General features: G+C 41.0%; 1 protein-coding gene across 2 annotated transcripts in view; it reads left to right on the top strand.

Moving 5' to 3' along the window:
• LOC106821045 (RILP-like protein 1) overlaps window positions 1-8,233 on the top strand; it is a 9,276-nt gene extending 1,043 nt beyond the window's left edge. Inside the window, exons 3-8 of one of the 2 annotated variants that reach the window (XM_014825686.1) lie at window positions 1,087-1,208; window positions 2,034-2,213; window positions 2,758-2,847; window positions 3,274-3,434; window positions 4,424-4,531; window positions 4,857-8,233. In XM_014825686.1, coding sequence (XP_014681172.1) covers window positions 1,087-1,208; window positions 2,034-2,213; window positions 2,758-2,847; window positions 3,274-3,434; window positions 4,424-4,531; window positions 4,857-5,064 — 869 coding nt within the window. In that variant the 3' untranslated portion in view covers window positions 5,065-8,233. The remainder of the gene's footprint in view (window positions 1-1,086; window positions 1,209-2,033; window positions 2,214-2,757; window positions 2,848-3,273; window positions 3,435-4,423; window positions 4,532-4,856) is intronic. The other variant, XM_014825694.1, reaches the window with a different exon arrangement.
• Window positions 8,234-11,604: the final 3,371 nt, after the last annotated feature.

Raw genomic sequence — 11,604 nt, 5'->3', positions numbered from 1 at the left:
CTCTCTCTCTCTCTCTGACTCTCTCTCTCTATTTCTCTCTCCCTATCTATCTCTATCTGTGTGTGCATATACTTTGTTTATCCGGTTAAATTCGTAAGGCAAACTGTCAATTTGGAGTGCTGGGTGCTTCACAGACCTACGATATCTATATCATATGCCAGCAATTTTTTGTGGTAGTCTGATAAAACGATCATCTCACAAGTAAATCGAGAAATTGGTAATAATGAAGAGAAATTTAGACTCATCTGTCAGCATACATTATTACTCATTACGTCTGCATTAAAAATTATTATGAGTTCCTGCTGTCATAGGCTATAACACAATAAATGAACAGCAAACGGTCCCACAAAATGAGCGCATGTAGTTATGTGACGCAAATATTTATAGACTGGTACCTATCTCGAAGCGTATACAAAGGTAATTCACCTAGTGTAGAGACAGCATTTTATCCGGTTAAATTCGTAAGGCAAACTGTCAATTTGTAGTGCTGGGTGCTTCACAGACCTATGATATCTATATCATATGCCAGCAATTTTTTGTAGTAGTCTGATAAAACGATCATCTCACAAGTAAATCGAGAAATTGGTAATAATGAAGAGAAATTTAGACTCATCTGTCAGCATACATTATTACTCATTACGTCTGCATTAAAATTATTATGAGTTCCTGCTGTTATAGGCTATATAACACAATAAATGAACAGCAAACGGTCCCACAAAATGAGCGCATGTAGTTATGTGACGCAAATATTTATAGACTGGTACCTATCTCGAAGCGTATACAAAGGTAATTCACCTAGTGTAGAGACAGCATTCCAGTCTTTTGAGAGCTAAAATCAAGCGCTAGATTTGTTGACATATGTAAACAGTCTAATTTGAAATGCAGATCGGTGCATATATTAGTGGAAAGAATGTTGTGTGAGTGTTCTATGATATGTTAACCTTACTATATGTACTTGGTGTTATGCCAGGAGTATGCCAGGAGATAATATGAAAACGTAAAAACATGAGAAATCCTCGCTTTAATAATACAAACCGATATAAAATCTTCAATCACACCGGCATTAATTGATTCTTTTCTTTGCAGCGATTCTGAATGAACAGGAGTGGACTATGGTCACTAAGCTGAAGGACTCGGTGGAGAAACAGCGGGAGCAGCTGCGGCAGCTAGAGAAGGCACTCAGCCAGAAGTCTCAGGATGTCGAATCTGTAGGTGGCATGTTTTCTAGCCAGTGTTCCCTATCCTAGTCCAGTCCAGCTATATCTGCGTATTCCCCAAGTCTAAAACCTGACGGTAGCTGTTTGGAAATTTACTTGGATTGGTGCTTGGTTTAGAAGTTCCAAGGCATTATTTTATTTGACATAATAAAAGATTTTGCTCGGCACACTCATAGCCCTTCGGATATAATCTGGAAAATGCGAAATTTTTAGAGAAAGTTGGGATTGAATGAACTATTTACTCTATTGTTTATCTTTGGTTGTACTACATTACAGCGCACAATCTATTATCCGAAATTCTGAAAACCGAAAAGCTCTCAAAACCGAAAGTTTTTTCGTGGAGGTTGTGTGCACACCAAAGCTCGCGTTTCGTTGCACAAGATTCAGTGCAGAAATATTACTGTGTTTGGCATTACACAAACATATTGTACTGTACCGGTACAGCACTAATTGGCCTCTTGAAAACTTGGGTTTTAGTACTGACTAGTTGCAGGATATACGGTATGTGTATCTGTACTGTACTACCATTCCAAATTCCTAAACGTGTCTGGTCCCAAGGGTTTCAGATAATAGATTGTGTACTGTAGTATTATGTCATTGAAACTGCCATAATTTGGTGGCATATTATGTACAGGTAAAAACTTTATTCATGATATATTAATGTTTATGTACAGGCCATATGTAAGCGTATTTTAACTGTGGGCCTGACCCAATGACTACCCCTATAACTATGTCTTTCTCATATGCAACAGAGATGAGCTCACTACATGCACTAGTATTCTTGTATGTATTAACTTGCTTGTCTTCTGTGAACAGATAGAGGCACATGTTGATCGCGTGACGAAGGTGTGTCGTGACCTACGGCGCAAAAATAGGCTAGTGCAGAAGCATGGACGCATGGCAGTGGAAGAGAAGGCTGATCTGGAAGCACAGCTTCAGGATAAGCTACAGCAGATCAACAGGCTGAAGGGCAAACTAGGCATCACTGTAGAGGAGGTATGGATGGGTGGGTTGCTGTTAGGTTAAACTGTAAGTGAATGTAAAATATGATAGAGGTGAGAAAGTATGGACATGTTAATGCAGTCACGTGGTAATAATGAGAACATGAGCAACAACGAATTGTCAGCCTATCAGGCTTGGTAGCTACATGAATAGCCCACACACTGCTTTATGATTGAGGCAGGGGTAGCTGTACGTTACATAGGTAGCCCAGCCCACTGGGCCATCACCACTATATAATATTTTGTGCTGATATTTTACATGTTTATTTTCATTTCTGTGGATGGGCCCTGGGCAGGTTTAACAGAGAGTTAACATTACTATAAGGTACACTGTGATGGGAACTGATGGAACATTGCGCCGGACATGGCGAACATGCGCGTCTGTAGTACTTTATGAGTTATTTATTATGATTAACTTGACAGTTTCTAATTTGTGCTACAGGTTTCTCTCGTTTGCATGGTTTCGATATATGTTTATTTGTATTGTTGATGATTTTCATATTTAGTTTGGGTGTGTTTTGGGGTTGAATGCATGCTAGGCGAATGTCAGTCTTCAGACACAGCTACTTGAGCATGAAGAGCAAGCTATATGCCTAAGAGCCAAGTTAGGAATTGTAGCCATCAGTGAGGTATCTTTATGTGTGTCTCCGCATCTGTGCTTGTACTACTCTTTCTCTCTCTAAGCATTTTTCTCTCTGTTACTCTCTTTCTCTCTCTCTCTCTCTCTCTCTCTCTTTCTCTCTCTTTCTCTCTTTTCCCCTGTCTCTCTAGCTCTCCACCTCTCTCTCTTTCTCGCTGCCTTTCTCTCTCAGAGAGAAAATGTTAGTTGTGTTATATTATAATTCATAATATGTATTTTTAAAATTTTATTTGTTTATATTTATTTTCTATTTTTATTTATTGACAAATCGATTCATGTGCTAGTAAGCAAAATAATATATGTTTATCGGCAATCTATTAATTTACATTTAGTGTCAAAAACTATGATGGGAAACTATGAGGTGTTATTGGAAATCAATTGTTTATGCTCTTTTGATATTGAATCTATGCTCCAGATCTCCACACCGGATTTGGAGGGTAAGATGCTTATTGACCTAAAAGACCCAGACAGGCCTCGCTTTACACTTAATGAACTGCGGCAGATTCTTTGGGAAAGAAATGAACTAAAGAGCAAGCTCATGGAGATGGAGGAAGAGTTAGAACAGTACAGACCGTGGTAGGTAGTGCTTGCATGGTGAAAACCTTCACACATGCCTACACGGCCATTATAGTTATTTTTAGCACTGCGTGAAGTGCCTTGAGAGTAATAACACTACTGTTGTGAAGTCTTCTCATGCTTTTGTGTTTAAAATTTCAAATGTGAATGGATTCATTTGTATAAGACAACTGTGGCTTATATTAAAAACTTTAAGGCTTGTATATTATTATCTGTGTTAAACCTGTTTTTAGCTCATCTAATACAGTCAGATGCAGCTTGTAGAATGGCATGAGCACCCATCTATCTATCTGTCGGTCCATCAATAATATGGGCACAAATCTAAATGGCTTGAGATACGGTGTTGATATTCGGGATGTAGGAGGGCAATCCAAAAATAAATTGGAAAGTCGAAGCTGGGGGTCAAGGGTCAAAGGTTAACAAGAATGAAGGAAGGGGGAACACTCCCCCTTAACGTAAGGTATAAGGAGAAATGCGGAATTACGGTTCAAGTATAGACAGCTTGTCCTATGCTCTTGATATTATATATATAGCGTCATAGTAAGAAAAGCCAAAACTGTTGTGAAATTGGAGGTCACAGGTTAAAGAGCAGTGGGGCAAAGGCCAGATTTCAGACATTCTTGGAGAACATGGTTTGACATGCGCAAGCATAAATGTACACAAGCATGCTTGCATTTTGCACGGACATAACAACTAGACAGTTTATTAATCAGTAGGTTTTTGTATGCAGCACTAGAGGGGAGGGGGGCCAGCTGTGTAGGCTGGTCAGACCATTCATGGTTGTCCTCAGTTGCATGTTGTGTCTAAGCAAAAACTTGTACACACCACGTAGCATGCTCATCTGGCTCGAATATACCTGTGACCCAATGACGCTATGGTAGGGAGTATTGTACCCCAATTCTACGATGATCCTGGTATCGTGTATAAGTCATTAATGTCGTTGTGCAACCTTTCTCTCACACTCATGCTAAACATTGTACTTGCTGCAGTTCACTAGCAGATGACCTCTATGAGGGCGATGCACAAGGACCAATCAACAAAGAACCCCTGGAGAAGCTCTACCCAATGAGATACCAAAAGTCTGGCATCAAACGCTTGTAAGTGCTATTCAGTATTTAACTGTCTAAAGGCCAAGATAGTAGAACAGTTTTAACATATAGTTTAAATTCAGTAGTAGTTAGTAGTATAGTGGCACACTGGTATTCTTTGTGTGTATAGGCTGCAGTCGGGCATGATTGTTCTTTGGGCTCCAGTTACTTATGTTTTATTCTTTTACAGCAGGTAAAACTATTTCTGATCGCTATTCGTTTCTGGTTTTTCTAAAGCTATATCTAATGTCTATCAGTTTCCAGTTTCCCTTGTTTTTCGTTCCTTGTTATAGAAAAGAGCTAAAACCATAACTGATCTCTCCATTTCTCCCAGCTTCCGGTTCTTCTTTGGAGAGGAGAGTCCGTTTACAAGTGCAAAGAGCAGCCCTGTGCACCAGCCTCGTGCAATAGGCATCAGGTCCAGCTCCTCCCCCGAGCCTCGTTCACAGGGCAGCAAGCCCTCCTCCCGCTCAGGGTCGCCCTCCGGAGTGCCTCCAGCATCCCCAGAAGATCAAGAGGTACCGGCCGGGAACGAGCAGTAGTGTCATCACAGTCGCACTGACGTCATCACAGTCGCACTGACGTCATCACAGCAGCAATGACATCATCACAGTAGCAATGACATCATCACAGTGGCAGTGATGTTATTACAGTATTCAGAGATGCCATTAATGTGGCAGTAATGTTATGATAGTATCAGGTGTATCATTGATGTAGCAGCGATGCCGTTACAGTTTACAGTGATGTCGTTAACGTGGCAGTGGTGTCGTTAATGTGGCAGTGGTGTCATGAGATCAGTGATGTCATCACAACCATGGTACAATTGATGTAGCAAATAGGTAAGCTCAGTAGCAGTGGCATTATTCATGTTATTGTAGACAACCTGCTGTCATTTTAGTGCTTGTGATCTATGAAACTACAGAAGCCTGTTCAGTTCGTAACAGAATTGCATCGATGGTGTTTTTGAAGCTATTGACTTGGCACACACCGTACTCTATTTAGCAGCTTATGAGATGCCCTGCTGTTTTAGACACATGCACTCAACATTTGGAAAGTAATAATCTGGAAAAAAGTTGACTTCATAATGGTCGTCCCCACTACTAAGAATTATCAACAAGGCCGCATCCTTGTTTAAATATTTTCACCCATCAAAGTCCATGTATTTCACAATTCCTCTTAATGATCAGCAATGGTTAGTATATATACTGTAGGCTATTCGGAGGTGTATAGAATACCACATCATAGCTAAAAACAATCTTAAATAAACAGTACTTAGTAAAACTTTCCATGACTGCTGACTGCTTAAAATTCTCACTGATTATGATCTTCGTCTTAATACATGCAAATCTGCCATATAAGATGCAAGATATGCTACTTATTATATACTCTGTGGTGGCCAAAATGCCTGCAGCCAACCATATGCTTGGAAGCATTGTAATATGTACTGTGAACATTTTTGCCGCCTGTGTGAAAATGGCAGAACAAAGCCTTTCTACTTGTCTTGCTGTTTCTCTCATAATGAACCAAACATGGCCTTGATGCTTTTGCATTGTCTGAGAATGTTCCTGACCATATCCAGACTAGCTGCATCCCTCTATTTAGAAGCAGCATAGCCTAGCACAAATGCTAGAACTGCTGTTGTAGGTATGAGAAGGTTTGGTGATGGTTGTTCATCTTTAACAACTAATCGGTCAGTCGTTTAAAAAAAGCCGTTTGTGGTAGCTGATGATAATGCAGAGCAATAAACGGACATGATAACATCAAGAGCTAATAATACCATCAAGAGCTAATAATAAGAGGTATTATTAGCTCTTGATAACATGTGGGTTCTCTTTATTTGTGGACAAATCAGCAGGTCTAAATAGAGCGAATGTAGCAGCAGCGTTCCTAGTACCACCCGAAATATATATAAATGCTATCGTAGAAAATGCAGTGGCCTTGCATTCCTGTGCTGCACTGTAAGTGGCTGTAACTGTAAGTGAAGCAGGCGTACTGTAACATTATTCTCTTATGTGTTAGTTGTTTATGATCAATACAGATGGTTTTCAAATGCGCTGCATGTTTCATCTCGTCGTGTTGATGTATCTGTTCGTAATAGGAACGCGTGTTGTTTGCATGCTTTGTGGCAATGTGCTTCTGTTGCTCATTCCTAGTCAGAATAGTTTGAAAAGCAGGTCAGAATTGTATAACTTGCGAGTCGCATTATAAATTAGGCCATGATTTCGAATTTAGTATTCATATCCTATATTATACGTGCTAATTTAAGAATATTTGTTACTTTGTAAATTTTGCATATTTAGTTGGATCAATATGTTTCCGTGCAAACTAGTTGTTTAAAAAAACCTGTTATTAGTCACGTTATTCAGGGAGAGAACGAATACTCTATAAAATACTCTATCACATATGTGTTGCTATGGGCGGCAACTGGCAATTCATATATGCATAATGAGCTATAAATAACAACACATGTGTGAAGAGAAATATTGCCAATCATGTGCATGGCAAACTGCTGTCAGTAGTCCAAAAGGGTATTGGACATTAAATAGTCATTCATGTGCGAATAAGGAGTTATGAATAGCATATGGTATGTGATTTAAAGTTAAGACGTTTTGGCCCTTTGGGGAGATAGGGGTAAGCTATAAACACTCCCGGTCTGTTCAGTATGCTTGTGTATGGATGCGTTATTGCACATTCGCGCAACCAGCTTCATGAATAGAAATATGTGTGGTGTGCCTTTGTAACGTTTTCGAGTAAAATTCCTGAGGGAAGGTACACTGCTGATTGTACTTATGTCTAGGAATGGATCTGATGAATGTAGGTATAGATTAATATAAAATCTAGCACTGTTATTACACTTGTATAGCTTTGTATATGTGAACGGATGAAGTTGATGTTGTGCTTATTATAGCTTAATTTTAACTGTGATATATAACCGTTTGTGACAAAATATTTTTATTTACAATTTATGCGTTAGATTTATGCTGGAATTTATTGGATTATTTTAAACTTCCATTTGTGATCTTATCCATTGTGATTATTTTTGTTTTCAGATATTATAGTCTACATTCCACCTTGTTCCTACCTTATATATACCTTATATATTCCTTATTCTGCCTACATTGTTATTGTCATATTTTCCTGCTAAATGATTTAAGTGGCACTTTCAATTTCAAACATATAAATACGTTTCAGCACATTCCACAGAGTCTTGCGTTTGGTCTCTGTGGTATGACGAATGTGGAAAATGTCAAACTTGTTAACAACCCCGTTATTTTATGTTTGTTATGCTACGAGAGTACGCGTGGTCGAGTCTGAGGGCGTCCGAGCAACGTCTTGTAATGGTATCCACTTGGGATTGCACGCAATTTAATATGGTGCAATATGTTTGTAACCGTACATTTTATTATCAGGAAAAAATGGCATGTCGGTATATCATGTTCGACTGTTGTTGTGCCCGAGCTATCCGTAATCTGCAATACAACAATACAACGACAAGCTGATGGCAGCATCTCGTATGAAGTACAAGTTTTTGACTTTTACTCGGGGCAATGCAATGAATGGTCCGTACCTTGACATTTTACTTGGTTTATTGCTCGCATGTTTACGCAGGGTATCTGCTCTGAAATCGCGTTATATCTGCTATTAATGTGCATACCATGTTTAAAATATGGGGAAAATAAAACAAAGATGACGTGTCTGTGAAAATCTAAAGGCGTTGAAGTATTATGCTTGAAATTATTGTCATGCCTATATGTCTTTACGTGGAGCTTATTAGATGTATAAGTGAAACAAATTAAATCGTGTGGCAACGGCAGAAACCCGTGAGCAGTATCACGTTGTGTAATGATTGATTTCAGATTTAGTACTAGACCCGTCGGCTCACTTTGCATGCCCTTAAATTTCGAATGAAAATTAAAAAGTCTATAACAAGGTAGGCGAATAACAAGGTAGGAACACATAGTTGAGAAGGTCGCATATTGCAGTACGCCCCTCTCTCCTTTGCTCTCAGTATCAGCTGAATATTTCTACCACACATTAGTTTTGTTCTCACGTCCCATGGTCTCTAACCAGACAGTCGGACGAATCTTGACACAGATTACACAATATACGCAACAGTTACTTTGTAATACAAAAATACAAGCTTGCTAAGTTAGTTTTCATACAACCTTATTTTGCAATACTACAATGACTTGGCAATATGGATATTAGCTTTTTAGTATACTTTTGTCGACGTTTTCGCTCAAACGATTGCGCGAGTTTTGTTACTATTTGCCTGACGTGTCGTGGCTGCGGCTTGTTGCGGTGTGTAGCGCGGCAGTATGCTGCATGTAGCGCGGCAGTATGCTGCATGTAGCGCGGCAGTATGCTGCATGTAGCGCGGCAGTATGCTGCATGTAGCCGCAGGCGTATGCTGCAGTAGCGGCGGCTAGTATGCTCACGTAGCGCGGCAAGTATGCTGCAGTAGCGTCGGCAGTATGCTGCATCGTATGCGCGGCAAGTCATGCTGCAGTAGCGCGGCAGTATGCTTGCAGGTAGCGCCGGCAGTATAGTGCATGTTAGCTTCGCGCAGCTATGCTTGCCATCGTTAGCGCGGGCGTATGTCAGTGGCATTGCTGCATGTAGCGCGGCAGTAGTGCTTGCGGAATCTCATCGTAGCGTCGGCAAGTTTCTGTAGCCTGTTCTCATGTAAGGCGACATGCTGATTAGCGGGCCATACGGTCATAGTCGCGTAAATACCAGCGCAGCATGCAGCGCGTCCAGCGGATGTGCTGACGTACTGATGTCGCTCAACCATAGGCAAGCTGCTGTCGCGCACGCTTCCACAAGCGCCGCCGCCAGCGGACGCCGCAAGAGCAAGGCGGCGCTGCGCGGATAAGTGCAAGTGTGTGCGTATATAAATTAATAACTATATATATATATAAATATATTGTAAATGACACAGAAACACCTGCGCAACATACGAGTGTATGCCTATACAGCGCAGTGCGTGTCTATCACGCGTAAAAAGCGATCTGAGAATTTCAGTTTGCCGACGCAATATTAATCACGGTGGACGTGTTCGTGTCGGTCATGGTTTCACGCCCGTGTGGTGAGATCGGCACTCGGAAATCGCCAGCAGTTGCTGCTTTAACGGGAGAGTTCCGCCCACCGTATTAATTCACAGGCCGTTGCGGGCATTACAATACCACCACCCAAGATGAGCTTAACTGCGCTCCGCTGTTGGGTAGAACAGTAAGCTTGAGCTCAAAAGATGATCTTCGGTCAGCGTGAGCTAGGAATTGTCGCGCGATATTACGCTGGGCAGGCACCCATGGTCGTATCGCGCGCGGCGGCCGCCCGCACACGCGGTTACTTCCCCCCTTCTACTTGCGTCGTGTGTACGTTTTCGCTCAGGTACGTATATATAATCACTGGTTAATTATATTTATATGTTTATTTATTATACTGCAGTTGTTGTGCTAGGTAAGTATACACTAGTATGGGTGCTGTTACGTCTATATGTGTAAGTACCAATACTTATAATTAGCGAAATGAGGTTATGAATACTAAATGGGTTACTATTATGACACGCGATCTTTCACTAGAGACTTTATATGGATGTTGTGGTACGTTTCTTGCAACTTCCTTATTAGGCGATGCGGTCCGCATATCGATGTCAGGAAGGTATGCGTGGGTGAGTTACTATGCATGTTCTGGTTATACTAAGCACCGGCTTGAGCACGCGGGTGGTATGAAAATATCACATTACGCCCCTAGCCAAACACCTAGTGTCTAATGCTTTTCTTGACAGTTCTGCAGGTTGTCATGCGTTCATATGAGAATCCGTTCTACGTCCATTCACGCGATTACATAAACACACGAACACTGGTGCCTTTATTTCTGTTTATTTATTCACCGAGCGCTGCTAACCGGCCACTCAAACCACGTTAGGTCTACACGCCGAGATCAGTTCCTCCAAGAACATTTAGCGCAAGTGTTAACTTTCATAGCTCTACTTATATACGTTCTGGAGTTAACCTACCTTTTATATAAATTGTACCCATGACTGTACACAATATCACACTGTTCTAAAATCGTATAGCTGAAAACTATTGCAGTTCGTTATATGTGACTTTGTCGTGTAATATGTTCGCCATATAGCGTATATATATGCAAGCCTCATGATGTGGCATGTGCCTTGTACACGCAGCAGGTATACCACGCTACTACAATCGCCTGCCGGTACGACCCACTGTCGCCTGTGCTCCTGTATACACTTTAAACAATTCATTTATTAAAACAACTCGCCGCTAATTATTTTTCTGTTTAGAAGTACCCCGAATCTATAATTCATGGACTTCTAGCGCAGGATCGTGTATGCGTTCGTATCTCGCACATAATTTTGATGACTCTTTATTTGGTTGACCCGGCGTGAAATCTCAATGCACTTTGCTCCATGTACGGGGGGCAACAGTGATAATAATCAAACGAGTTTCTCCATCGACCCCTGACCGGATGGCATTTAAGAGCAGCTTTTGCCCCCTTCCTTCCCCGCCAACTCAGTTGGGCGGGCGTTTAAGGTGTTCGTTTCCATCAACTGCATTCGTTCGGCTCTCTGTTTGCAATCCCTGGCAAATATTTCTAACTCTCTCTCTTTTATTTATAATTCGATTGCTATCGTATTCCACACATATGTCATCCGTCGCTCTCCGTGCGTCTTCTTCTTCTTCTTTTACGTAATCGTCAGCAGTCGGTATTGTCTTTCTTATCTTCTCTTCTTCTTCTTTTTCGTTTTCTTTTTTTTCTTTTTTTTTCTTTTTCTTTTTTTCTTCTCTCATTCTCTCTCTTTCCCTACTCTTCTTCTCCTCTCTCTCTCTCTCTCTCTCTGCTCTCTCTCTCTCATCTCTCCTCCTCTTTTAATCTTTCTCCACATCTGCTTTTAATCTCTCCTTTTTCTGTCAAAGTCTCTTCTTATTCGCACTTTTGACCTTTACTCTGATATTTGTCGTCTTTATCTCTCGCTCGCTCGCTCTCACTCACTACATCGCACCTCTCTCGTCACTGCGCGCCGCGCGTTCTCCCTTCCTATATCCTTCTGTGCT

This window comes from Priapulus caudatus, unplaced genomic scaffold, assembly GCF_000485595.1.
Source record: "Priapulus caudatus unplaced genomic scaffold, Priapulus_caudatus-5.0.1 Scaffold3, whole genome shotgun sequence".
NCBI classification, from domain to species: Eukaryota; Metazoa; Priapulida; class Priapulimorpha; order Priapulimorphida; family Priapulidae; genus Priapulus; species Priapulus caudatus.
The sequence above is the reverse complement of the archived record's forward strand: the minus strand, read 5'-3'. Positions and strand labels throughout refer to the sequence as shown.